Here is a 24,044-nt window from a genome sequence, read left to right as displayed (position 1 = left end):
CAATGAAGACTGAAACTGACGTCGTACATTTCATGCTCTTTGCTAAGACAGAAAAATAAGTAGCCCTCATGCTCAATCCAGACATTTCAAATGAAAGTGAGTCAGTGAACTTTAAAAAGAGATTGGAACAAATGCGATATAAAGATGAACACTTATATGAAAATGTGTGATGGATTTACAGTTGCAAAAAAAAAGTATGTGAACCCTTGAATTTAATAGCCTCAACCCAATGTTTCCTGAAGTTGCAGATCAGAGCTGCACAACGGTGTGAATCGCTCTCTTGAAGTCATGCCATAGCATCTCACTTGGGTTGAGGTCAGAACTATTTTCTTCTGTTGAAGCCATTCTGTCGTTGATTTACTTCTGTGCTTTGGGTCGTTGTCCCGTTGCTTCACCCATCCTCTGTTGAGCTTCAGCTGGTGGACAGATGGCCTTAAGTTCTCCTGCAAAATGCAAAATGTCTTGATTAACTTGGGAATTCATTTTTCCGTCGATGATGGCAATCTGTCCAGGCTCTGAGACTGGGATGAGGTTTTGATGTTTCTCCACACATAACGCTGCATGTTCCTTCTAAACAACTCCGCTTTGGTTTCATCTACTGGATGAAACTACTGGATGTTCCACAGTAGTGCTGTGGAACATCCAGGTACTCTTTTGCAAACTTCAAACGTGGCAACAGTGGTGAACTTTCTCCATTTCTAGAGAATTTGTCTTGACCATGGACTGATGAACATCAAGGCTTTTAGAGATACTTTTGTAAGCCCTTCCAGCTTTATACAAGTCAACAATTCTTAATTGTAGGTCTTCTGAGAGCTCTTTTGTGCGAGTTTATGGTTCACATCAGGCAATGCTTCTTGAGAATAGCGACCTAAAAACTGACGTGCTAACCAACACCTCCAATCTCGTGTCATTGATTGGACTCCAGGTCGACTGACACCTGAGTCCGATTAGCTCTTGGAGAAGTCATTAGCTGAGGGGTTCACATACTTTTTCCACCCTGCAATGTGAATGTTAACATTGTGTGGAAAACATGTAATTGTTTGTGAGGTCTTAGTTTATTAAGACTGTGTTTGTGACTTAGATGAAAATCTGATCACATTTTATGACCAATTTATGCAGAAATCCAGGTAATTCCAAAAGGTTAACATACCTTTTCCATGCAACAGGGTTACAACCACTTGTATGTGTATGAATGTAATGTTTTGTATGTCTTATTTCTTTTGTGTTAATCATTCAGTATTGCAAGTATTTAAATTGTATAATTCCATAATGAAAACAAAAATTAAAACAATTTCTGTATTTCACTGGTTTAGGCTGGAATAGTATTCATATATTGTGGGGCTACTCCCAGGTTGATTAATGTATGGAGAAAGAAAAATCCCCTCTGAAAATGTTTTGTTTTTTTCTTTATAGCACTCAATGAACATTAATAATTTCCCCTTTCGCTCATTTAATGATAATCATTTTAAATGACTATCTCACTTCCTGAGACTGAGACGTTACATTTTGTGTTTCGGTGTGAAAATGGTTTTCTTTCGAAAGTTATAATTTGAGCCTTGTAGCTGAAGGTGGGAATGACTGAGTAAGAAACTCACGCTGTACATTTAGTGTTGGACTCCCACTGTGAAAGTAATTACATCTGAGATCAAGTACGCATGTGACATTTCAGTAAAAGCTTAGATGCACCACTCTCTTCTGGAACACCAGCCATCACTGAGTTTCATTTTACAGAGAGAAGACCCGCACAAGTTTCTGGGGCCAAATTTCATATATATGCATGTATATGTATATATATATGTTTTATTCTAAGAACTTGACAAGAAATACATTAAATGCCATATGACACATTGGGTTCAAAGTTCTGAAGTGACTCTTATTTTTGGCTTTATTTGAGTCCACGTCACATCTCACACAGACTGAAGAACTCATTTATCTATGGTGGCTTCAGATGACGTTAGGAAAACTGTTTTCCACACAAGAATGTTTGAGTGGAGCTGCTTCTCAGTTGTTAGTTGATAAATTGACCATAAACAGTAAATTAGTTGATCCATTTAAAAAGAAGTCAGAAAATGAATTATTTCAATTAATGGTCAATTAAGTAATGATTATCATTAAATGTGCCTTCATATTGCTATATCAATGCACATTTAATTAATTCATTAATAATAATTTAAATACAATAATGCATATTATTGATCAATCAATCACAAAAGACCAGTGCTCATTTGAAAATGATGCAACGAATTCCCATAAACGAGGGAAACATCAAATCACCGCAGGAGCATCTGAACCACCAATGACTAAAAAGCATCAACATCAACAGTGCGCGCAGAGGAGGGAGGCGCTGACGTCAATTAGGACCCAACACCACAGACTAACACATATTTGTCAAACTCCAATCAACATTATATTCTTCTTAGTCCGACCAGCTAAAGTGGTGAGTACATTATTATAGTCTAACTGGTTAATCTCCAATCATTTAGGCCTAATCTGCATATTTTAGATGTTTACTGCTCAGCACATTATACCATGTAAACTTTAAACTTTATCATAAGTGCTTAATGTAAGGCGGATTATTGGTCTTTAGACCCTAAAGACCAGCTGCGTTTTTCTCAAAAATGTATCAATCTACAGGTGGTAAAATTTAAGTTTTAACCTTTTTTCTTTCTTCAACATAAGCATGATGTGTTTTTTGTTTTTTTTTAAACGTGTTTTCTGGTGTATTAAATCTACTCATGCATCAAACCTTTTACTCTAATGTATTTATCATTATTATTAGGATTATTAGTGTTATTGTTGTTGTTATTCTGCAGTTGGAAGGAGACATCTGACCTGTGTTGCGTCCTCTGCAGATGGTCCCAGTGCTCCTGAACATACCCTTGGCCACAGTGTTTGTGCTGGGCTCCATGTGTGCCGTGCCGCTCCAGGGCCAGAAGCCGGGTCAGGTGGACCCCCTGGCGGCCCACCGAGCCAACCCGCAGTGCTGGGACTTCTCCTCGGCGCTGTTGCTGAAGATGCGCTCCCCGAGGATCGCTGACACGGTGCCCGCCTTCTGGGAGCTGATGGTTTTCCTCAGGGCGTCAGACAACAGCAAACACACGGCGCTCTACTGGGACCTGGCCCGGGTTTTTTGGGACATCTATGTGGACTGTGTGCTGTCCAGGAGTCACGGCTTAGGACGGAGACAAGTCACCGCTGTGCACTCCCTCATTACTGACAGTAAGTGTTCAAAATCAAACACACACAGAATTATCATTAACCATAACTAGTAAGTGCTTAGCCTTAAACTCAACCAACTCATAAATGAGGTTGTGCCTCATTAGGACCAGGTTTCGGTCCCTATGAGGATAACATGTCCTGACAAGGTCAGTGTTTATGCCACATGTAATGATTAATATTAATGATTAATATTAATGATTAATATTAAATTAATCATATAGGTAAAAATAATTAGGTAATACCCAGTACTTAATTATAATTAAATAGTAAATTAAGGTATTAAATACTCATTTGGTAATATTTAACCAATCATGTATTAATAATAATATTTAGGTAATGGTCAGTACTTAATCATTACTTCATATGTCATTAATTTGTACTTCATCATCACATTAATCTAATTCCAAGAGTTACCATGTGATGTTGTCTTTTTAACTTGTTTTATCTTGTGTTTTCTTGTTTATTACTTTCTACGTATATTTATATTTGTATCATTTTTTGCTCTTGCATAATGTTGTCTTCTTGGTGTTGTGAATCTTGTGCCGTTGTCCTTGTGTTAGTATTCATGTCTCAGTCCACAAGTTCCAGCGGACATGAGAAATGACATATCACTGATGATCACCCTCTCTCACTGTGTGTGTGTGTTTGTGTTTGTGTGTGCGTTTGTGTGTGTGTGTGTGTATGTGTGTGTGTTACAGAATCCTTCAGGTTCAACAGCTCAGGTGTGAATTCCCGGTCATGGCTCAGGGTCAGAGTGAGACGCCGAGGACAAATCAAGACCCTAAAGACCAACAAACACTATCACAAATAATGAATATGATTTTCATATTTATACACAGTGTACATGTCACCAGAAACAAACCCTGTGGGGGTCACCACTCAGTGAAGTCTCCCGCAGAAGCCTCTGTTCCCACCGTTATTATTTTGATAAGCACACATTGAAAAAGTTTGCAAAGACAACATTAGTCTAAGTTGACTTCAGATTGTTTATTGATTATATACAGTATATACTTATGTGTGCTTTGTGTTTAATTTGTTTCAGTTAACGCATACCTGTATGGTAAGGGTGAGACTGCATAGAAGGGTTGCTAGAGTTACCTGTAGTTTGATACACTCTGCACACTCTTTAGGGACATAACCTTTTGTTTTTGTTATCACATGTTCCTATAACAAATATATGTGCCCGGTTCAAAAGCAATGCAACAGTATATGATTTTTCTTTTCTCTCGACATGATTATATCATTCCTGTTTTACATTAAATCCATGTATCATGGCTGTAAATTGTTAATCCTTGATTACACAAGTTTCACAAAAAGTGGATAAGTGGCTAAACGACGATGAGTATTTGCAAACTACACTGCTGTGACACATAATCATAAAAGTATTTCTCAACATGCCTCGTTTGGTACGTTTGTGTCACTTTTAAAAAACCACAGTCACAAAATAACATTTGAATTTACTGATTGAGGGCACAGGTGGATCAACAACTCCTGTGACCTGTGATGTCAAATCTCTTATTTTCTCTTTGGTGCAAAGAGTAATCGGTTTAAAAAGTGACCCAAACTCAAATTTATACTCAAAAATGGCTGACTAATGGTGAGATTAAGCAGCAAACATGTTTGTCTGATATCATAGACTGAAACAGGCATATTTTTTCAAAAACGTTAGCATAAGCTACAACATTTTAGGCCTATTGCAGAACATTATATTGTAAGTTGTTTTTTTATTCTGTGTGTGTGTGTTAAGGGGGTGGGCTTCTCCTGTAAGACACACACACACACACACACAGAGAAATGAGAGAAACGCCCATCAGGTGTCGTCAGCGTAGTTTTCGAGCGACTGCTGTAATTATAAACACTTCAATTCTCCCTTAACCTCACCCAATGAAAAAATATTTTGTCCATCAATCCCCGAATTTTGTACTGTGGGGAGTCTTGCCCCTGCGGTGAGTATCCAGCCCCGTATACCCCTATAAGGGCATGTGCGAGTCCCGCTGCTCGCCGTTTCTATTACTTTCGTTTTTAACTTCCTTCTTAACTTAATGTTCACACGGCCTCGAACTTTCTGCCAAGTTCGTGTTTCGGGATGAAAACACACCCGTTTCCGAGCTCTGTTGTCACCTGCAGTACCTGTTTTCAGACCTTCTGGAGTCTCTCTCACAGGTAACATCGCTCCTCATGTTTGGGCTTAAGTAGAAAATAGTCTCAATTGTGTGTGTTGAAGTAACCGCAGACAGGCTCACTTCCTTCTTTTACCATTTTTGGATTTTGAGTGAAACGTTTCAATAAAATACGTCACAGTGGCCATGGACTTTATTTTTTAATGGATTAATTTGTTTGTTAATCCACAGATCCACAGACATGTCTTGTTCCTTATTACTTCCTTAGAGGACTACACATAGTCAGTGTTGACTTTGCTGCTACATGTGCCATGAATCAGCCTGAAATATGGAAGCTTCAAGGAAAAACTACTTTTAGCCACTTAATAAAAGGCTCACCTAGTAGGATGTATGTCTGCTTAAGTTTTTGACAACAATATTTTCACCTATTTATATCCCATAAGTAAGTTTCACTGTGTTGTTCTGTAACTTTGGTGTTTGAAAGTGTTTAGATTTACTGACACAAACTCACCAAAGATTTGTAATCGCTTTCGTCTGTGACCGTATTCGTCTTTCAGCTTCTTCCTTCAGGGGTCGCCATAGCGGTTCATCTGCCTCCATCTTGCCATCTCCTTTGTGTCCTCTTAAGTTGCACCGAATGTCTTCATGACATGTCCTCCTTCACAACTGCATGAAGATGAATGCATGAAGGTGCATGGATGTTGTGAATCACAACATCCATGCACCTTCTCTGTGGTCTTCCTCTTTTCCTCTTGCTGGCAGCTCCATCTTCAACATACTTTGTCCAATATAATCAATATACCTCCTGTGCACACGACCAAACCAAAACAACTTTGACTTTCTTACTTTATCTCTCTTACTTTCTTACTGTCACCTCCAGCTCCACCTCCTGTCTTTTAGACAGTGCCACTGTCTCTAAGCCATCAGAACAGGTCTAAGTACCGTCATGTAGACCGTCCCTTTCCCCTGACATTTGTCTCCACCCACTCCCTCCTGCCTGCGCTCTCTTCTTCACCTCTCTTGTACACTGTCCATTGCTTTGGATGACTCCACATATTTAAACTCATCCACTTCCGCTACCTCTACTCCTTGCTCCTGCACCGTACAACCACGTCATGTTATTAAAATGTGGTCATGTAAATAAATGAGGGAGTAATGGATGGTATGACTCGATACACAATGTTACGTCACAAATCATGGTACAGAAATCTGAGTAAATTGTTCTTGTTTTTAGCGACAGAAATGGATTTTCAGAGGCTGCTGTTGGAGGTAGGGAAGGCCATGTGCAAGGACGAAGTAAAAGCGTTAAAATTCCTGTGCACCGACTTCCTGGGCCGAAACCCAAACTCTATAGAGTCTGCCAATGACCTCTTCTCTCGTCTGGTGGAACAAGACTGTCTCTCACCAGAGCAGCCGCAACTGTTGATAGAGCTTCTGCTCATCATACAACGCCCCCGCCTGGTCCGTGACCTCAATCTGAATTACAGAGAATCTACAACCAGTGGGCTCATTTCTCCTTACAGGTGGGCTGCTCATATTTTACTGTGAGATCATCACGTGTGATTGAAGTTGCAGGAAATTGTATGAAATAATAAAATGGCTATGAATCTATATGTAGTACAGTATATGTAGAGTTTGAAGCATGGGGCCAGTTGATAAATTGATCTGGCATGAAGATCTTGTGAAATGATGTGTGGAAATCATTTCATAGTCAACTGCATTTTCCATCAGTTCAGGTTTGTGACTGTGAAAATGCAGTTAGATTTAGCTTTTAGGTGTAGTTCCATCAGTTTAACATTGACATAAAATACAACACAAATATCCGTGTTAGTTTTTCTGCATACATTTGTTTAATCTTGTGGTTTTTAAAAACTCGTAAAATACTAAAAATAAATTCACTTAGCAATTCATCAGACTCTAATGTGACGTATGTCGCATTTAAATAATCTACAACCAAAACTGCAGTTGCTCATTGCTTCACAACACTTCATAATTTGACTTTTTATTGTGCGTCATTGCAGGAAGCTACTGTACAACCTGTATGAGGAGATGACTGATGATGACCTGAAACATGTGAAGTTCTTGTTAAACCCAACACTCCCACGCAGAAAACTGGAGGACCATATTGTAAGTGATTCCTATATTTTGAGATGATCGGCATAAATGTGCAAGTCACATTTTTTTTAAATGGTGCTACAACGTGATGCATGTTTAATATCTCTTTTTAAATGAAGAGTTGACGAAGTAAAATGTGTGTAACTTTCCAGACTATGCTGGAAATCTTCCTGGAGATGGAGCACATGGACCTCATCAATGACACTAACTTAACCGAACTGGAGAACATTTTAAAGTCAGTCTGTCCCGTGCTGAAAGAGAAGATCTACCAGTTCAAAGCACAGCAGAGTGAGCTCGAGAATATTCTCACTTCACACGATGTTCACATGATGTGGGATGCTGACACATACTTACAATAGTAAATGTAGTAATCGGGACACAAAAGCAAGTATTTCATTTAGAATTGAGCAGTGCAGTTACAGCAGGAAGAGCAAGCACAGGACACTGTGCTAGGCCTCTATAGTTGAGTTTCCTTTACAGTTTTTCACAAAATAAAAGTGATATTTCTAAACTTTTGACAAAGTACAATTGCTAATTGCAGGTGTTTCCGTTGAAGGGAGTTTTACATATGAGCGTAGTTCTCATAGTCTAATCTCGCGACGTCCCATTTTTCTTGTAAAATCTCGTCCTGCGAGCCTCTACTTTGAGGAGGATGCATTTCCTGTTTCCATGGTTTTGGAACAGTGATCTCGATTGACGAAGGCAGCGGTTCCATTACTCCATTACACTTTTGTAATAAACTTTGAAATCAACACGTATGAAAAACCCTTTCATGAGAGTGTACAAATAGCGATATTTGAGAGGTTTTATAAAATGTAGGTGTTTTTTATTGCCATTTTTAGGTTTTGCACATTTCTCGGAGTAATGGAAACCCAACATATAAAGTCATGCTACCCCTTCTAGCCTAAATCCAACCTTAATATCAAAGTCTTAACTCTTTGATTGCTTTGTTCTCAGGAGGCAGATGAGTCCCCAAAACATGATTAAAACCTGCACACTTGCACTTACTGCACTAACAAAGTATATTCTTTTCAGAAGTGAACTATTCACTAATAATAATAAACCTTTTTAGCGTGTCTGATTTTGTAAATTAAAATATAATTAACCCTCACTGCAAGTAACGTTTAAGTATTTCTGGCCATTTTGTGTTGTAATCTTTTCTCCTTCTTTCAAGCGTTCCAGTCACAGGCCGAGGTGAGAAACTGTTCACTATAAACACTATATGTGTATATGACGATGAAACGCGTTACTTTACCATTTTTACTTTCTCTCGTGTCCCACAGAGCTCGATTAATTCTTTCAACTTCTCTGTGGGTGAGTCATGAGTTTAGGTTTTTTTAAAAAATTTTGACAACACTTTTTTTTTACAAGTGATTTTATTACTTTTTACAGATGCCATGCCTGTTCGAGAGCAACGTGTGACTCCACCTCCACCACTGAGCTCAAATGCTGAAACAAGCAATTGTGTTCAAAGTAAGCTGTTGTGACACGATACAACACACCTTTTATATGATGCTTCATCTTTGTGGAACATGACTGCGTTGCCCTTTCAACCTGCCATCATCTGTCCTTCAGTGAGCAGTGATACCTCAGCATGGCTGCCGTCTCAGGAAAACAAGACCTCCCCTGAAAAACAGATGTCTCAGACAACAAACACAAACAGTGAGGTGTGTGGTTTATTTTTTCTTATACAGGCTGATGTGTTCAAGGGTGAACACCTTGGCAAATGGACAATTACCCAAGTCACAGACCCTCAAGGGCTCCAAAACTAATTTTTGGGTTTCAGATTAACTGCATATACTATATTTGGGGGTATTACTTGAATAATTATGGTCTTTGGGCCTCTGTAGTCTGGCCTGGCATGTGCTGTCTAAAGCTGTACCTGGAACATATAATTTAACAAATTTAAACTGCTGCACTAAAGCACTTGAAGAGGAGAGGTACTGACATATGGAGACATGACCAGGTCTTGAATGCAGCTATAGAATCCATCAATGCTGTGTACACTATTTTTTTAAGTTAAGTTTGTTGTGTTGGCTCCTCTGGCCCCAACTTTTTCCAGCACATTTTGCAGATGGCATCCTACGTCTTGAATGACACCTTCGGCCAATTTTTGGATACCCAAAATAGTCCCATACAGCAGACCTCAGATGTTTTTTTGGCGGATATAACTGACAGTGTCTCGTAGTCTTGGACGCAGTCGTTTTGTCAAGCAGCCTTTGGTAACATCTGCACTTTCTGTTGAGTTCACCGCGCTTGTTACATTTTGGTTCCGTGCTAGTCGCGCTAATCTGTCTATGGTACCGGCTTAATCGCCGGTAGGTTTTTTTTTAATGTCAACAGAAACACGGTGTAGGTGAGCCTTCACGATTTATTAACTGTGACGTTTCACACCACAGTTAATAGTAAAAGTAGTTAACTGAGACGTCCGTAATCCAGACACATCAATAGATATATTTGCACAGCTGTAGAGTCATTACGTAATTTGTGTTGTGGGTTTATGTTTGTAGGTTTTGGCAGTGTATCCCATGACTTCAGCACAGAGAGGAATCTGCTTGATCATAAACAACTACAACTTCTCTCAATGCTATGGCAAAAATCGGGAGGGGACGTTGACTGATGAAAGTAAGCTGATGTTAAATTGAATAGTCTATATTTTAGTATACAGTTTCTGCATTGTTTCTATCCATGTAACATACATTGACCTCATTTTCCAGAGTGTCTCCAGGAAGTGTTTGGCTGGTTGGGCTTTGCTATTGAAATATGGCATGACCGTACAAGTGAGGAGATGCTGTCTGTGGTGCGGGAGCTCAGCAGCAGGGACCACAGCCAGATGGACTGTGTGGTTTGCTGTATTCTGAGCCACGGCAAGGAGGGAACAGTTCAAGGTGTAGAAGGCAAAGGAGTCAAGCTCAAAGACCTGACGGAGTCTTTGAATGCAGTCAAGTGCCCTTCTTTGGCAGAAAAGCCCAAGTTGTTTTTTATCCAGGCTTGTCAGGGTACCGACAAGCAAAAGGCTGTCCAAATAGAGGCTGACGGCCCTGCATGCAGTCGTCTCTGTAGCGACGCTCTTAAAGGGAAAAACTCCATCCCATGTGATGCTGATTTCCTGCAGGCAATGGCCACCATCCCTTTCTTTGTCTCCTACAGAGATAAGAAGAACGGCAGCTGGTTCATTCAGTCATTGTGTCAACACCTTGTCCAAATGGTGCCCAAGTTAGTAACACATAGTATCGGATCTTGTTGCATGATTTGACTTTTTTTGGTAGGTTAACGCTCACTTTATCTTTTGTTTTGAACAGGGGAGTTGACCTCATGTCTATCCTGACTCAGGTGAATGCTGATGTCAGCCAAAAGACAGATGACACGGGTGCAAAAAAGCAAATGCCTCAGCCAGCCTTCTCACTCAGGAAGAGAGTGGTCTTTCCGATTCCTGAAGTTCCTCCACCCAGCCTGCCCTCCTTTTCACAATAATGATCCCTGAAGAAAAAAAAAACCCTGCTTGTTGACGCCTCATCCAAATGTGATTATAAGTACTGAGGCAGTTTCCTGCCTCGTTTTAATATTTGTGGCATTGCCAAAAAAGCAAATGCCTCAGCCAGCCTTCTCACTCAGGAAGAGGGTGGTCTTTCCGATTCCTGAAGTTCCTCCACCCAGCCTGCCCTCCTTTTCACAATAATGATCCCTGAAGAAAAAAAAAAACCTGCTTGTTGACACCTCATCCAAATGGGATTATAGGTACTGACGCAGTTTCCTGCCTCGTTTTAATATTTGTGGCATTGCCAAAGTTACATTTTTCCAATGTTTCCTGTAATGAACTTCAAAAATGAATAAATACCTCTGTACTTGCTTCTAGTTTAGTATATACATGTAGGTATGGCCAAAAATGGGAGTTGTGCCCTTTGTGAAGCTTTGTGAGACGTTTGGGTGAAACAGAATTGGGTGAGCTTTCCACTTTAGATTCTTTAAATGACCGTCAAAACCAGACGGGGTCAATTTTGACCCCAAAGGACAAACGGATGTCATTATGTGCTATGTTTGTGATTAAGTCAATTAGTCAAAAATAATTGTTTCATTTTATTTTAACTCAAAAACAGTGAACAAAAAGCTCCAAAACAAAGGGAACTATTTGTGATAATGGGTTAAACTGAAGGAAGAATAATGTTACACAGAACATATTGACAGTTTATACTATATGTTTGAGGGGCCAGCCTCAGAAAGAGGGATTGTGTGTGTGCGTGTGTGTGTGTCACTATCAGTGGTGGAAAAAACTGAACAATTTCCAACATAACATTGGCAGAGGTAAAGCATACTTAACAGCATTGGAGCCTCATATATTAAAATGTAAACTACAGTAAGTAATTCAACATTTAAACTTCTGTTAATAAAACATGGTCACAAACACAACAAGAAACTGAGTTGCAATATTGAAGCTAACTACTACAGAGACACAAGCCACTTATCCAACTCAAGCTCACACAATATTTCCCATGCAACACAAACAGGAATAATAATCATAATATCCATAACTATTAAGTAGAAAACACTTACATTTCCTCAAGAACACACACATGATATGGGAAACACACAGAAAGTCCATGCAGCTTCACACAGTCTGGTGTGCTGCTGGTCAGTGTGACAGTAGATGGTGTTTCACACGTAGGGCTTTCTCACACTATGTGCTTTAAATAACAAACCAGGCGGGGTCGTTTTTGCGCCCAGAGGACAAAAAGTGTATGTCAATCGGGAGGACATAACGAGAGTTAAATGTTTCTCTTCTGACGAGTTAATTGAATTAAAATCACATGAGTCCTTCCTTGATCACGTTAAACTCGTAATGACCTCCATCAACACTGGGTGGCAGCAAAACATCTTCAACTCCATTCGCATAATTTGACTCAGCATTTGACCCGGATGTTAAACGTGGTAGCTTCCTTTAGTGTTTCTGGATACTTCACTTTCACTTTACAGTCGTAGTAAAAAAAATATCCTAATCTTCAGAGAGTCCATAGAAACTTGTGTCAACATGTCTCAGGAGGGAATTCATTCTGACGCCGACATTAACACCAGGTTCGTTTAAACTACATTTCCTCAGCTGTGTATTAAATATCTCTCTCAGCACTAACTATAACACAAGGGTTAGTATATAAAGCCATGAAGTTAGAGTTCACAGAAAAGCGACTCTGCGACAAATCAAATAAATTATGTTAGCTATGATTTAGCAATAACCGTGAGAATGCCAGCTAGCTGTTTTACATTAAAATGACTTAATTAATCCAATGCTGATTAATCGCTTCCCATACAAAAGTTGTATCACCTGAATGTAATGTGTGCTCGCACCGGAATAAGTAAACGCATATAGTATATGTGATGCATTCAATACGTTATTTATACGTATATAATAGTGAACTGCCAGTTAGCTTAGCTTGCTGCCCTGAAGCATTTTAGGTTTTAAATTATTCAAAGAACTTTATTTGTTCAAATTAGGGCACGTAGAGCAGTCGTGCACATTTACAAGAGACAAACAGAGGATGGATTTTTTGCAGAAGCAGATATACATTTAAAATAACTGTATTTAAATAGGTGCAAGTTGCAATGGGTAAATCTTTTTTCTTATTTTTATTGAACAAGTCTAACGTACAGAATACATTGATGCAGAGTAGCACATCGTAATGCACAGATATTGCATCAAACATAATTACAAAAATAAAGGTTAAATAAGACAGATAAATAACTCAATTATAGGTAAAAAAAAAGAGATAACGTGTAGAATAAAATACATGAAGAAATGGGGGGAAAAAAGATAGCAAAAAAGGGGTCAGAGATTTTAGGGGAATATTTTACATAATGACTCAGTAATGTGATGCTTTTTTGTTTATCAAATTGAGAGATTTAAACAAGGGTTTTAGTTTCAGTAGAAAAGAGTCGATCTTGGGTCGTGATTCTGCATATTTTTGTTTGTGAATAACACAATGGGAAGTAAATGGAGACAATATAAAAGCAGCCTTGAAGTCAGTACAATGATCAATCAGAATGGAAATAGAAAAGATGATTTATTTACATAAAGTGCGGAGTTGAGATTGAGGTAGATCAGAAGTTTGATGATAGACAAAGTTCTAAATGTAATACCATATTTTCTTGCGATTGATTGATATGCATTTTTCTGTGGCAGATGCCGATCTTTAGAATTTGGAACAGTTAATATGTCTGATGTATTTGATCTGTTTTACTCTACATGTAATCAAATATTATAATAGTTCAACAATAAAAAAATACAATCTGCATTTTGTGTGTGTGTGCTGCAATACATACATAATAATGTATGAACTAAGTATTAAATTCGTGAAACGGGTAATCAAAATACTAGAGTAAATATTTTAATAAAATATACAGTTTAATTATACCGACTTGGGAGCATTTATCAAGTTTCAAAGACCAAATCCATTAAACATTGTCGAGGGCCGCAACTAATGACATATTATTATTCAAAATTTTCTTCATTAATCGTGTAATCTTTTGGTCCATAAAATGTTAAAAAAAATGTTGATCAGTGTTTCCGAAACCTGAACATATTCACATTTAAGAAGCTTGTTTTAATAATGGAAAAGAAAACCTCAAGCCGTTCAAAATAATTGGTGAGTAATTTATTAATCAATTAATAATCTTTCAGCCCTAATATAGTCTATAAATGATAATTGATATAGTCAGTAAATAAGTCTATTGATTTAGCAGTAGCTGTTAATACTGTGATAGTATTTTGAGTTCATATGGGATTCTATACCCTTTTGTGAGATGTTCCTCAGCCACATCTTTCATCTCCAGTTGCTCCTGTGGAAATGATCTGACTGTGGTTGCACTGACCTCCTTCATTGTTTAGATGTGCATTTAGTTTCAGCTTCCCTGGAAAAAAAAAAAAAGTAAATTTAGGGGCCATTTCCCCAACGTCATCTAACATTAGCTCTTACTGTGTGAGTCCAGGAGGGATCACATGCTAAAAGGCTCTTAGTAAAAGGATACGTTTATACTTGGACAGTCGTTTCTTTTTGGTAGTAAAGAGCAACAATAATATTTACATCATATGATTATTACAAAGTCATATTATTGATAATACTCAACAGACCAAAAAGCTGGATGCTTTAATGTGTTATAATAAAGAGCCTCTAGATACATATTCCTAATAAGTTAAAAATACTTACGCTGTCAGTAACAAGTTACTATCAGGTATATGCTGTATTAATTATGCTCTAATTTAGTCTATATACTTTACAGATTTGTAGCAACAGCCGAGTTGTTTTGCTTCTGGTTAACTGCAGCTTTGTCGTTTGTGTTTTTTTTGTTGCATGTAGTTTAAAGACACTTGAACCACAGACCATCATTCGTGGGAAAACGCCGATACAAATCCTGCATGAATATGGCACCAAAACTGGCAACCTTCCTGTGTATGTGATGGATAAGGCTGAAGGAGAGGCTCACCAGCCCAGCTTTGTCTTCAGCGTGAGCATCGGAGATGTGAGCTGCACAGGTCATTTAAGAAAACTACTATTCTACAGTTTTCCTTAGCCAAATTTGAAGGAACTCTGTCCTGTGCATCGGGTTTACTCTTTACAAGTTTGACTCAAGTGTTAAAAAGAGAGATTTCAATTTTTGTGATTTCAGGTCAAGGTCCCAGTAAAAAGGCTGCTAAACACCAGGCTGCTGAATCAGCCCTGAAAATCCTGCAGAGAGACATTGGAACACTGTGAGTTATTTGTTGTATTACAGACTTAATCTTGCACTAAATTAAAAATAATTTCAGCATACATCCACTTAGGCTATGGTAAACTTCACTCAGTATTTTATTGTGTTTTCTTTGAACATTGCTTATTTGCAGATTCATTGATAATAAACCAACTTTTAGTCAAAACCATATACTGAAGTAGAGCCAGTGAGTCCAGTCAGCCCTTCAGGCCACAGACAGAAATTGAGAAAGACTCATTGGGCAAGAGCTTTCTCCTGTCTGTCATCACAGCACATAGTCATTTCTGCTTTATGTTGCTTCTGTGTCTTGTTACATGTATTGTGTAGTTGCTGTGTTGGTTTTGTGACTGTAAACCCTGTGGAAATAAATCAAGGCTTACATCCGTCTGCACACGTCTATCTTTCTCTCTATCTCTCTATCTATCTTTTGCTTTGCGTGTCAAGCTGACGGCGTGTTGTGAGCGTTGTCGTGCTGCAGCTGTGGTAACTGCTTTGATGTTATTCCCAGCAGGATCAATCCTGTGAAGTCTGAGAGTAACGGTGTTGCAGCAGAAACAAACAACCAGCCAAACTCAGTGGGGATGCTGCAGGTGTGTGACTCATGACTGTGTGGGTTTTTATTTTTTATTTTATTATTTTATTTTTTATGTCATTTATTATGTGAGTGTATCTCTTCTCTAGATGTGAACTGATAAATTGGTTGGGCCTATTAATCAGCTGATATGCCATTTCATATTTATTATTCAACCAATTATTACAAATGACGCATGTTCTCAGAACCTTGATAACTGTTGCTAAGCCATTAAAACTTGTTATTTGAGTCCCTGTTTTCATGTATTCATTTTTATTGAATATACTATATGTAATTCTTGTTTCTCTTTGGCCTTTTAATTTTAGGAGTTAGCCTTGCAGAGGGGATGGCGTCTTCCTGAATACACAATTTTAATGGAGGCTGGTCCGCCACACAAGAGAGAATTCACCGTTACTTGTCGAATGGAGTCCTTGTCAGAGAAAGGTATGTGTGTTTATGAAACGATTGTTTCAAATCCCTTTAAAGTGACTTGTTATTCTTCATAGTGTTCCTTTTCTGTCTTCTGTTTTGACAGCTGTGGGAAATTCAAAAAAGATGGCAAAAAGGGCAGCTGCAGAGAAAGTGGTTGCAAAGCTACAAAGTCTGTCTGGCTGTTCTGAAATCACATGGGTATATCAAGTATCTATAACCTTTTTTTGTTTTTGTTTTTGTGACTGCTGGAGGCAGCGGCAGCGTGCAGTGTTGTAAAGTGTTTGTGTTCATTTAAAAACTTTCAGATGCCTAAACCAAGTGTCCGAATCGAGAACATAAGGAACTCCTCAGCAGAGAACGTATGTTTACTGAGAAGAAACCCTCTGAGCATTCCCAACACAGATTACATACAGATGATGCTGGAACTGTCTAAGGAGCAAGGCTTTGAGGTCACATACTTTGATATCGGTGAGTCTGACACCGAGGGCTTTAACTGGGCTGAAATGGTGCAATCTTGTCATCACTGTCACTGTAACGCGCGCCTGTGTGTGTGTGTGTGTTCTTCTTTGTCAGATGAGCTGACTGTGAACGGCCAGTACCAGTGTCTGGCAGAGCTGTCCACCTCCCCGGTCACCGTGTGCCACGGCACGGGCATCTCCTGCAGCAACGCACACAACGACGCAGCCCACAGCGCCCTGCAGTATATCAAGATCATGGCCTCCATCAAGTAAAGCCCCACCACATTTAACAGTTTCACCGTCACCGACGTCATCACATACAGAATATCCCACATGTTGCCAGTGCATCCTATTGTGTTGGCACAAAGGTAGTTACATCAAGGCCCTGGGCCACTGCTTCATCCATTTTTTGATTTGTGTGTTTTTTTTAACTTAAAGAGACAAGAAACTCATCATGGTTGGTAAAAAAATCCCAAAAACATCTAAATATGAAATGCTATTTTATCATTCCTCAGGTCAAATAGTTACTTTTCTGTATTGTTTTCAAGATTGAACGATAAATTGTCAGAATCTATGGTGAAGAAATATCAAGAAAATGCCTAGTTAGGGGTTTTCTGACCAAGTGGTATATTTCTTTATGAATTAAACTTGGCCATGTTTTTATACATTAAACATTACATGAGAAAGGAGATTTGTTTATAGCATAATAGCACATTTTTCTTGCATATAGATAATCAGATAACATCAGACTGACCTTTGTTGCTGAGGAAATCCCTTTCCCATCCTGTTTTGAATCTTGTGTAGTTTTGACAAGCTTATATTAAAATAGTGGTATAGATGGCATCAGCCAGAAATATTAGTAACAGTCAAAGCTACTGTCTGCGATGTTGTCTTTTGGTATAATATAAATATATTATTTATTCTAGTAGGAAATGTTGTGTGTAATAATTATGCCGTATTACCATTTGCTTTTCTCCCCTAAGGAGGTTATTTTATTCTTATTATTTTTGTCTGTGAGCAGCAAAACTCAAAAGGTAAATGTTGGATGATGTACATTATGTCCCAAAGTATGAAATCATTAGATTTTGGTGGTGATACGGAGAAACTGAGCGGCCTTGTTGGACAACTTTCTGTAACTGCTGCAGAAAAGCTGTCTTCCACTGAAACGTGAATTATCAGTGAGTGTGCACTGCAGGTTTTAGGTTTCTTAATGGTGATTGTGTAAATCGTATGGTAGTAGTTCAGATCATGTCAAAAATTCAGATTCATGCAAGCTTGTATTTTGACCCATCATGTAGCAGCAAGTTCGGTCATTATTCTGCACACTGACGCTCAAACAGCACAACAGTTATTTTGATAACTGATAAAAACACTAAAAACAATTGTAGTTATTACTTAGCTTCTTTTTTTTTTACTTGATATATTTATTTTTACTGTTGGTCAGACATAATTAGACATGTTACCGCTTCACCTTAGACTCTGGGAAACTGTGCTGGACATTTTTCATCATGATTCGCTGTTTTCTAGAAATGAACGGCTCTATGACACATTAAAATCTCATGTGGACATTATTTCACTTCATTTCTTTGACATATAAATGACATGTTCCTCATACGTTTTACCGTTTTATTAGAACAAGCACTATGTAGCAGCAGTGTACAGTGTGTATGGAAAGATATGTACTTTGTTAAAATTGCACTTTAGAAGGTGTGTCTGGGGGGGGGGGGGGTGACTTTAAAGAAATCTGTGATACATAAAACAAACAAAAACATGACAATCCAATTCGAAAAAACACGTTTTTTTGTTGTTTTTTTTAAAATAAGGCATCTGCAACATTCAATTGGCAGGCTAAGTTGTTGATACATGCAGGTCAAGTAATGGACAAAGAAAGCATGTAATTAATTTTCCACCGTGGTCTGACTCTTCAATACCAAACGCTATGCAAAGCATCGCTCCTGCTTCCAATCAAAACTGCTGGGATTCAATCTTGTTTAAAAAAAAACAAAAAAAACAACAAATCACTGACATATGAGGAAAAATATGAATCTGCTTTTGTAGTTGACCCATCCTTTTTTTAAATGTTCTGTATTTACAATGATTGATTGATTGCATGTTGTGGGTGTGGAGCTGTTCAGAACACATTTGAACACTGCAAGCGCTGTACAGTCGGATCATCTTTTTTTTAAATCTTATCACACTGACGACATTTCACTCAGAATCGACTTTGTCACAGCGTACTCCTCAGCGTCGCTGATCGTCTGCAGGCAGGTGGAGACTCAAGTTTCACTTACTGACGGCATACCTTCTTTCTTGGCGCGTGGATTCTCATCAGAAGTGTGTGTTTGTGAGGCATTAATAATAAATGCGTTAAGGCACAGCAAGTGGGACTGGCGCTGACGAGCGGGAGCATTAATTTTGTCGTCTGGGATCAAATTAAAAGCACACACAGTTAAGGAAAGAAAATAAATAATATGGATGCAAAGCAGTAGATATTTTTGGTTCATAACCTCCACAGTGCCATGTGAACGGTGCACACAGGATGGATTAGCTTCACATAGTTTTCTTTCTACATATTTAGTTTATTCTCGCTATCAGGGTTGTCACTGCTGCCATGAACAAAGGGAACCATCGTATAAAAATGCTCCCGTATAAGTGACTGCTTATATATGTTTTCACTGTACAACTCTTTTATGTTTTCTTCCACAAAAAAAACACTCGGGTGTTAAAGCTGATCTGATTTGCAATAAATATAGAATCTTCGAATAAGTAAGTGGTGCTTTTTTCTGAGAACCACATCATAGTAGTCGAGTCATAAGCATTTAATAATAATCTTTAAAGCTGGTACAGTAGAGTTGTTACTATACAATCTGACCGTCAGCATCCTCAAGCTGTAGTTTCACAGGACGGCCTGTAGGTGTCTCTGGTGTTTCAAAACTATACAGATGAATGACTCATGATTGCTGACATAACTTATCAGAGGAAATGTATTACTACATTAACGGTGAACATGTTTGTGGTGGTTGGTCAGAATATGGATGTGTACGCCCACATATTGCTTTGCCAAACCGTGATGGTCATTTGTTGTTGATTTTTGACGGAAGATAATTGATTGAATGCTTTTAATGTAAAATAAGGCTCTATAGCTCTGTGGAATGATGCCCAATAAATGAGTGTTTGGTCTCGTAATGGAAATATGTGGCCGCTCTGCTCGTGTGTCACTGTCGGGCTCTCTATGTAAAGCACAACTGTACAACCTCCCGCACCAACTCAGACCCTCAATGTGACGATGATTGGAACGTCGTCGCTCGTCACGTTTGAAACGTTTACCTGCGTCACAAATCCAAGGACACACTTGAATGACACACGCGTGGGAGTGACAGATGTGTATTTGTGTGACCATGTGATCAAGAGGAGGCAGTTTCATGTCATGGTATTTATAATTAGAGAGTGAAGCGGCAGAGGGCAAGGACAGGTGATTGAAGGGAAGCTCGGCCTAGTTGGGGGGGCGGGGGCTTCCGAAGAGATGGTACTGCTATCACACAGACTCGATAGTATTAAAAAGGCAAGAATAAATCAAATCTGCCATTTCACATAGTACTTCCTCTCTAAGTCGAAGATATTTTATAAAAATACCTCTCTTTTTTTCTACAATAATTAATGATACAGTAAATACGGCTTTATGCCAGTGAAAGCTGCTTTCTAAACATGCACACTATTGTAAGTAAACCAAAATGTCTACTTCATAGACTAGTCTAATGCAAATGGCTGTCGGAAATCAAATGGCTTGAACTAAAAATTCGCTAGATTCGCGTGACACGTCATTTTAAGGCAAGGACAGACTCAGAAGACGGAAGGAGCTGAGGAAAGATCTACACGGGAGTGTTAAAAATGCTGCCCTGACAACTCGCTCGGAGCTTGGAGAAGCACAATGAAATTGATCCTGCAGGATGTTTCCATGGATGGATGGATGGATGACTGCGCACGCGCATGGTGCTGCAGAACCTCAACAGGGTGACTCAGTCTTAGGCCATCTCCATCCTCCAGCTCTGCAGCCACGTCTGTTCATGCACACAAATGTTTTTGCAAGTTTCTCTTCAACACCTTATTGTGCATAGGTGACAGTTTTCTTGTCTGTGATGACAAAGCGATGACAGTCGCTACCACAGGTTCACTGTGGATTCCATGTTGATGAAGCCCGGGTTTTTGCGGAGCTCCCAGTACACGTTGTTGGAAACCCACCTCTCCCTGTGATTGGCATCAACCATTTTCCTGGAAGAAAACCGAACACACAAGTGAGTAGATAGGGCTGGGTGTTGAACTTCAATCATTTTAGTGGTACTGAAGATGAAATCACATATACATTTTTATATACAGATGTACTGATTATACACAAAATAATGTTAATTTGTTGCATCAAGAACTACAAAAAGAAAGCTGTTAATAGCTCTGTATCACCAAACCTCAAAAATCTGTTGTGAATCTGTCACATTTCGGTACCTAAGGAGTAAATCTTACTAGCATAAGTGATCCAGGAGGTATGCAGCATATTGTATGAGTGTGATCTAAAATGATTAGGTGTCCTGAGGTGTGCGCCAGAGATGAAACTCATTCCCCAAAGAAGCAGAGAAAGACCAGGCTCAACGTGAGTGTGTGGGTGTGTCTGCGTTGTGTTTTTGAGGCTGACGCTTTAATGAATGAAGCTACGTTGAGAAGATCTGTAGTGCATGTAATATGAGAATAGTTTCAAAATATGTTTTGACTGCGAGAGGACGACCGGGCCAGCTAAAAGAAACTCATTTTAGTGTAATGTAATTTTTTAATAAAATTGGAATCGCAAAACTATCGTTTAGGGCTGCAACTAACGATTATTTTCATAATCCGCTAATCTGTCGATTATTCTCTCGATTCATCGAATAATCGCTTGGTCCATAAAATGTCAGAAAATGTTGAAAAATGTTTTTCAAATTTGGAAATAATGATGTTCTCAAATGATTACTTTGTTATATGGAGCAAAGAAAGCAGAAAATCTTCACATTTAAGTAGCTGAAAAATCATAAAAACATGTTTTTATAATGATAAAAAACCCTCATGGCGATCAAATGTTGATGAAAATACATGACAAGTATTTACCGATTAATTAAGTAATTATTCCAGCCCTATTGTTCAGGAATTTAAGATATAGTAATTCAGTGTAATTCATGATCAAATGTAGGCATGATTGTGACAACTTGAGAGCATCTTACTAGCTTAATACTGTAGGTACTGTTTGTATGGTTTAACCTGTAAACCATGAAGCTAACATTCGAGGATTCATAAGAAACAAGAAACTTGTAGACTTAAGTCCACACACGCAGAAGACGATGTGCTGTTTTCTATAGTGAGCGAATATTAAGACACCAATCTATTGCTAAGTCGCTTAGGGGGTGGGTCATATATCGTCGTCCTAACTCATGCGTTGCAATAATCGATATTTTAATTAATAAATAAAGGGCACTCTAAAGTAAACAGTCCCTGCCAGTTTCACTCGCCTGCAATCGCTATTTCATGTCTCCTCGTGGTGGCGCTGTTCAAATGAATGAGGGGAAATTACCTGGCCAAAGAAGAGGGAGTTTACAGTGGGATAATGGCGTAGAGAAAGTTACGTTAAAAGATGCACTTTGTTCTCTATGTTGTGGATAAATAGACTTTTCACGGACGATTTATTTTCTTCTGTTAGACACGATGTCAGGTACACAGGACACCTGATTAAGTGGTACGAGGGACACTCGCTGGGGTCTTCCAGCCTGGTCATTCTACTGACCTCTGGCATCAGCGAGGCATGTTTGCCCAGAGAAATGCCGCTCACTGGGTATTTCCTCTTTTAAAACCCTAGAGATGGTTATATGTGAAAATCCCAGTCGATCAGCAGTTTCTGAAATACTCAGACCAACAACCATGCCACGCTCAAAGTCATTTAAATCATATTTTTTCCCCCAATCTGATGCTCAGTTTGAACTTTGGCAGATGGTCTTGATTATGTCTGCATGTCCACATGGATTAAATTGCTGCCATGTTTATACTCATGATTGTTTAAAAGTGGTGGTAGAACTGAAGTCTGAGCACGTGTTTGTTATCATGGCTGATTACTAAAAAAAGCGAGCACACAGTTGTGTATATGAATCAGTGTGCGTTTTCATTCTGCTCACTTGTCCCTGAGCTTACCTGAAGAAGCGCGGCTCCTGCTTGATGTTGTTCTCCTCGTTCCACTTTCTCCTCGTTCTCTGCATGTCCTCGATACGCTGCTTCTCCGAGGAGGCCATCTCCAAGTTCCCTTCTTCGAGATGTCTGTGTGACCAAAACACATGCAGTAAATCAGATGACCACACAAAGAACACATGGTCCGTCACAAAATGCAAAAATTTACTTTAGTCAGGTCTAATCTTAAAACCAGTTTGAGGTCACGTCTGTAATTTGGAGGAAATTGCTTCCTCTTATGTTTAATCATTCAGAGTCAGCATTGTCACATTGTGTTATCTGGGCTTATGGCGATTGCTGCATTGAGGTGAGGCTGTACCTTTGATCGGGCCTGAATCGTGCGTCTGTACGTGGCAAGACATCTTTCAACTCGGGGCAGAGCTCGTTCAGTTCAATGGCGAACCTGGTGAAGCCGTAGTACAGCTCATAGTCTGTGGGCATAGAGCCTGACAAGGACAGAATCACATGTTAACATCTTAAAATCAATGTATCAATTATTTTAATCAATAACGTCCCCTTCAGTAGTTTGCAATTTTAGTCACTAAATCTTAACTGAAGTCCATGTTAGAGTGTGGAGTAAGAGCCGGTGTTTACCTGGCCTCCAGATGCATTTGGCAGAAGGTGGGACACCGCAGTAAAGACCCTCGTGCCATTTTCCAAAAAGCCTGTGGACCACTTTCCCTTCTTGATCCATCACGAATCCTTGAACCTCGTTCACATTAGAACTCCAGTAGTTTCCCTGGAAGACAAATATGTGACATGCATTCATTCATTCATTCATTCATTCATTCATCTTCTGCTGCTTTAGCCTCCGTATGAGGGTCACGTTGGGCACTGGTGACAATCCCAGCTGACATAGGTCACCGAACATCGCAGGACCACATAGAGACAAACAACCAACCATCTGCTATTTAGAGCAGGGGTGTCAAACATCCGGCCCGCAGGATTAGAATCTTATCATAGTGTGAAATGCTATATTTTTCACTGAATGTTTGTGCCTTTAAGCGATCCACTGTGATCTGTAGGTTGTGTAAATGGTAAATTCAGATGTAATATTTTTGAAAATTGCACTTTTTTTCCTGCAGAAATTTGATGTTTTGTAAAAAAGATATTTCATTAAATGCGAAACAAAGGAAAACAAACTCATTAAGTTCTTGT

At 39.0% G+C, this 24,044-nt stretch overlaps 4 protein-coding genes and 1 long non-coding RNA gene across 8 annotated transcripts in view; 3 read left to right on the top strand and 2 right to left on the bottom strand.

Annotated features, from left to right (window-relative positions):
- Window positions 1–8: 8 nt before the first annotated feature.
- Window positions 9–6,004, bottom strand: LOC131443677 (uncharacterized). Its single transcript, XR_009233661.1, has 3 exons — window positions 5,851–6,004; window positions 2,833–4,000; window positions 9–443 (listed from the first exon to the last, which is right to left on the bottom strand). It is a non-coding gene; the product is annotated as an uncharacterized LOC131443677 (long non-coding RNA).
- LOC131443672 (protein FAM237A-like) lies at window positions 2,644–4,583 on the top strand. The gene is made up of 2 exons (XM_058613512.1): window positions 2,644–3,219; window positions 3,918–4,583. The coding sequence occupies exons 1-2, from the start codon at window positions 2,853–2,855 to the stop codon at window positions 4,028–4,030; spliced, it is 480 nt and encodes a 159-aa protein (XP_058469495.1). The 5' UTR covers window positions 2,644–2,852; the 3' UTR covers window positions 4,031–4,583.
- casp10 (caspase 10, apoptosis-related cysteine peptidase) lies at window positions 5,052–11,304 on the top strand. Its single transcript, XM_058613498.1, has 11 exons — window positions 5,052–5,382; window positions 6,574–6,862; window positions 7,361–7,466; window positions 7,607–7,742; window positions 8,629–8,648; window positions 8,738–8,768; window positions 8,847–8,927; window positions 9,030–9,121; window positions 9,965–10,079; window positions 10,172–10,670; window positions 10,757–11,304. The coding sequence occupies exons 2-11, from the start codon at window positions 6,582–6,584 to the stop codon at window positions 10,926–10,928; spliced, it is 1,533 nt and encodes a 510-aa protein (XP_058469481.1). The 5' UTR covers window positions 5,052–5,382; window positions 6,574–6,581; the 3' UTR covers window positions 10,929–11,304.
- Window positions 11,305–12,379: 1,075 nt separating this feature from the next.
- Window positions 12,380–18,223, top strand: prkra (protein kinase, interferon-inducible double stranded RNA dependent activator). Of its 2 annotated transcripts, none has more exons than XM_058616115.1 (8): window positions 12,380–12,524; window positions 14,801–14,976; window positions 15,111–15,192; window positions 15,703–15,781; window positions 16,089–16,206; window positions 16,298–16,392; window positions 16,500–16,662; window positions 16,768–18,223. In XM_058616115.1, exons 1-8 carry the CDS (start codon window positions 12,481–12,483, stop codon window positions 16,923–16,925), a joined length of 915 nt encoding a protein of 304 aa, XP_058472098.1. In that variant the 5' UTR covers window positions 12,380–12,480; the 3' UTR covers window positions 16,926–18,223. The 2 variants fall into 2 exon arrangements, with proteins under 2 accessions (XP_058472098.1, XP_058472090.1); XM_058616107.1 differs by having other exon boundaries at window positions 15,700–15,781.
- Window positions 18,224–18,264: 41 nt separating this feature from the next.
- The window catches only part of osbpl6 (oxysterol binding protein-like 6), a 33,064-nt gene continuing 27,284 nt past the window's right edge, over window positions 18,265–24,044 (bottom strand). For all 3 annotated transcript variants that reach the window (XM_058616085.1, XM_058616077.1, XM_058616094.1), the window contains 4 exons: window positions 23,481–23,625; window positions 23,206–23,332; window positions 22,854–22,976; window positions 18,265–20,921 (listed from right to left, as the gene is read on the bottom strand). In XM_058616085.1, coding sequence (XP_058472068.1) covers window positions 20,810–20,921; window positions 22,854–22,976; window positions 23,206–23,332; window positions 23,481–23,625 — 507 coding nt within the window. In that variant the 3' untranslated portion in view covers window positions 18,265–20,809. The remainder of the gene's footprint in view (window positions 20,922–22,853; window positions 22,977–23,205; window positions 23,333–23,480; window positions 23,626–24,044) is intronic.

This window comes from Solea solea, chromosome 2, assembly GCF_958295425.1.
Source record: "Solea solea chromosome 2, fSolSol10.1, whole genome shotgun sequence".
Lineage (NCBI taxonomy): Eukaryota > Metazoa > Chordata > Actinopteri > Pleuronectiformes > Soleidae > Solea > Solea solea.
This window is presented reverse-complemented; position numbering and strand designations above follow the sequence as displayed.

Bases quoted from the DNA above. Each gene is read 5' to 3' on its own strand.
- LOC131443672 (XM_058613512.1), top strand. From the start codon at position 2,853: ATGGTCCCAGTGCTCCTGAACATACCCTTGGCCACAGTGTTTGTGCTG. The intron at 3,220-3,917 runs GTAAGTGTTCAA...TGTGTGTTACAG, and splicing joins GCACTCCCTCATTACTGACA to AATCCTTCAGGTTCAACAGC.
- casp10 (XM_058613498.1), top strand. From the start codon at position 6,582: ATGGATTTTCAGAGGCTGCTGTTGGAGGTAGGGAAGGCCATGTGCAAG. The intron at 8,769-8,846 runs GTGAGTCATGAG...TACTTTTTACAG, and splicing joins TTCTTTCAACTTCTCTGTGG to ATGCCATGCCTGTTCGAGAG. The intron at 8,928-9,029 runs GTAAGCTGTTGT...TCTGTCCTTCAG, and splicing joins AACAAGCAATTGTGTTCAAA to TGAGCAGTGATACCTCAGCA.
- prkra (XM_058616107.1), top strand. From the start codon at position 12,481: ATGTCTCAGGAGGGAATTCATTCTGACGCCGACATTAACACCAG. The intron at 12,525-14,800 runs GTTCGTTTAAAC...TGTTGCATGTAG, and splicing joins GACGCCGACATTAACACCAG to TTTAAAGACACTTGAACCAC. The intron at 14,977-15,110 runs GTCATTTAAGAA...TTGTGATTTCAG, and splicing joins CGGAGATGTGAGCTGCACAG to GTCAAGGTCCCAGTAAAAAG.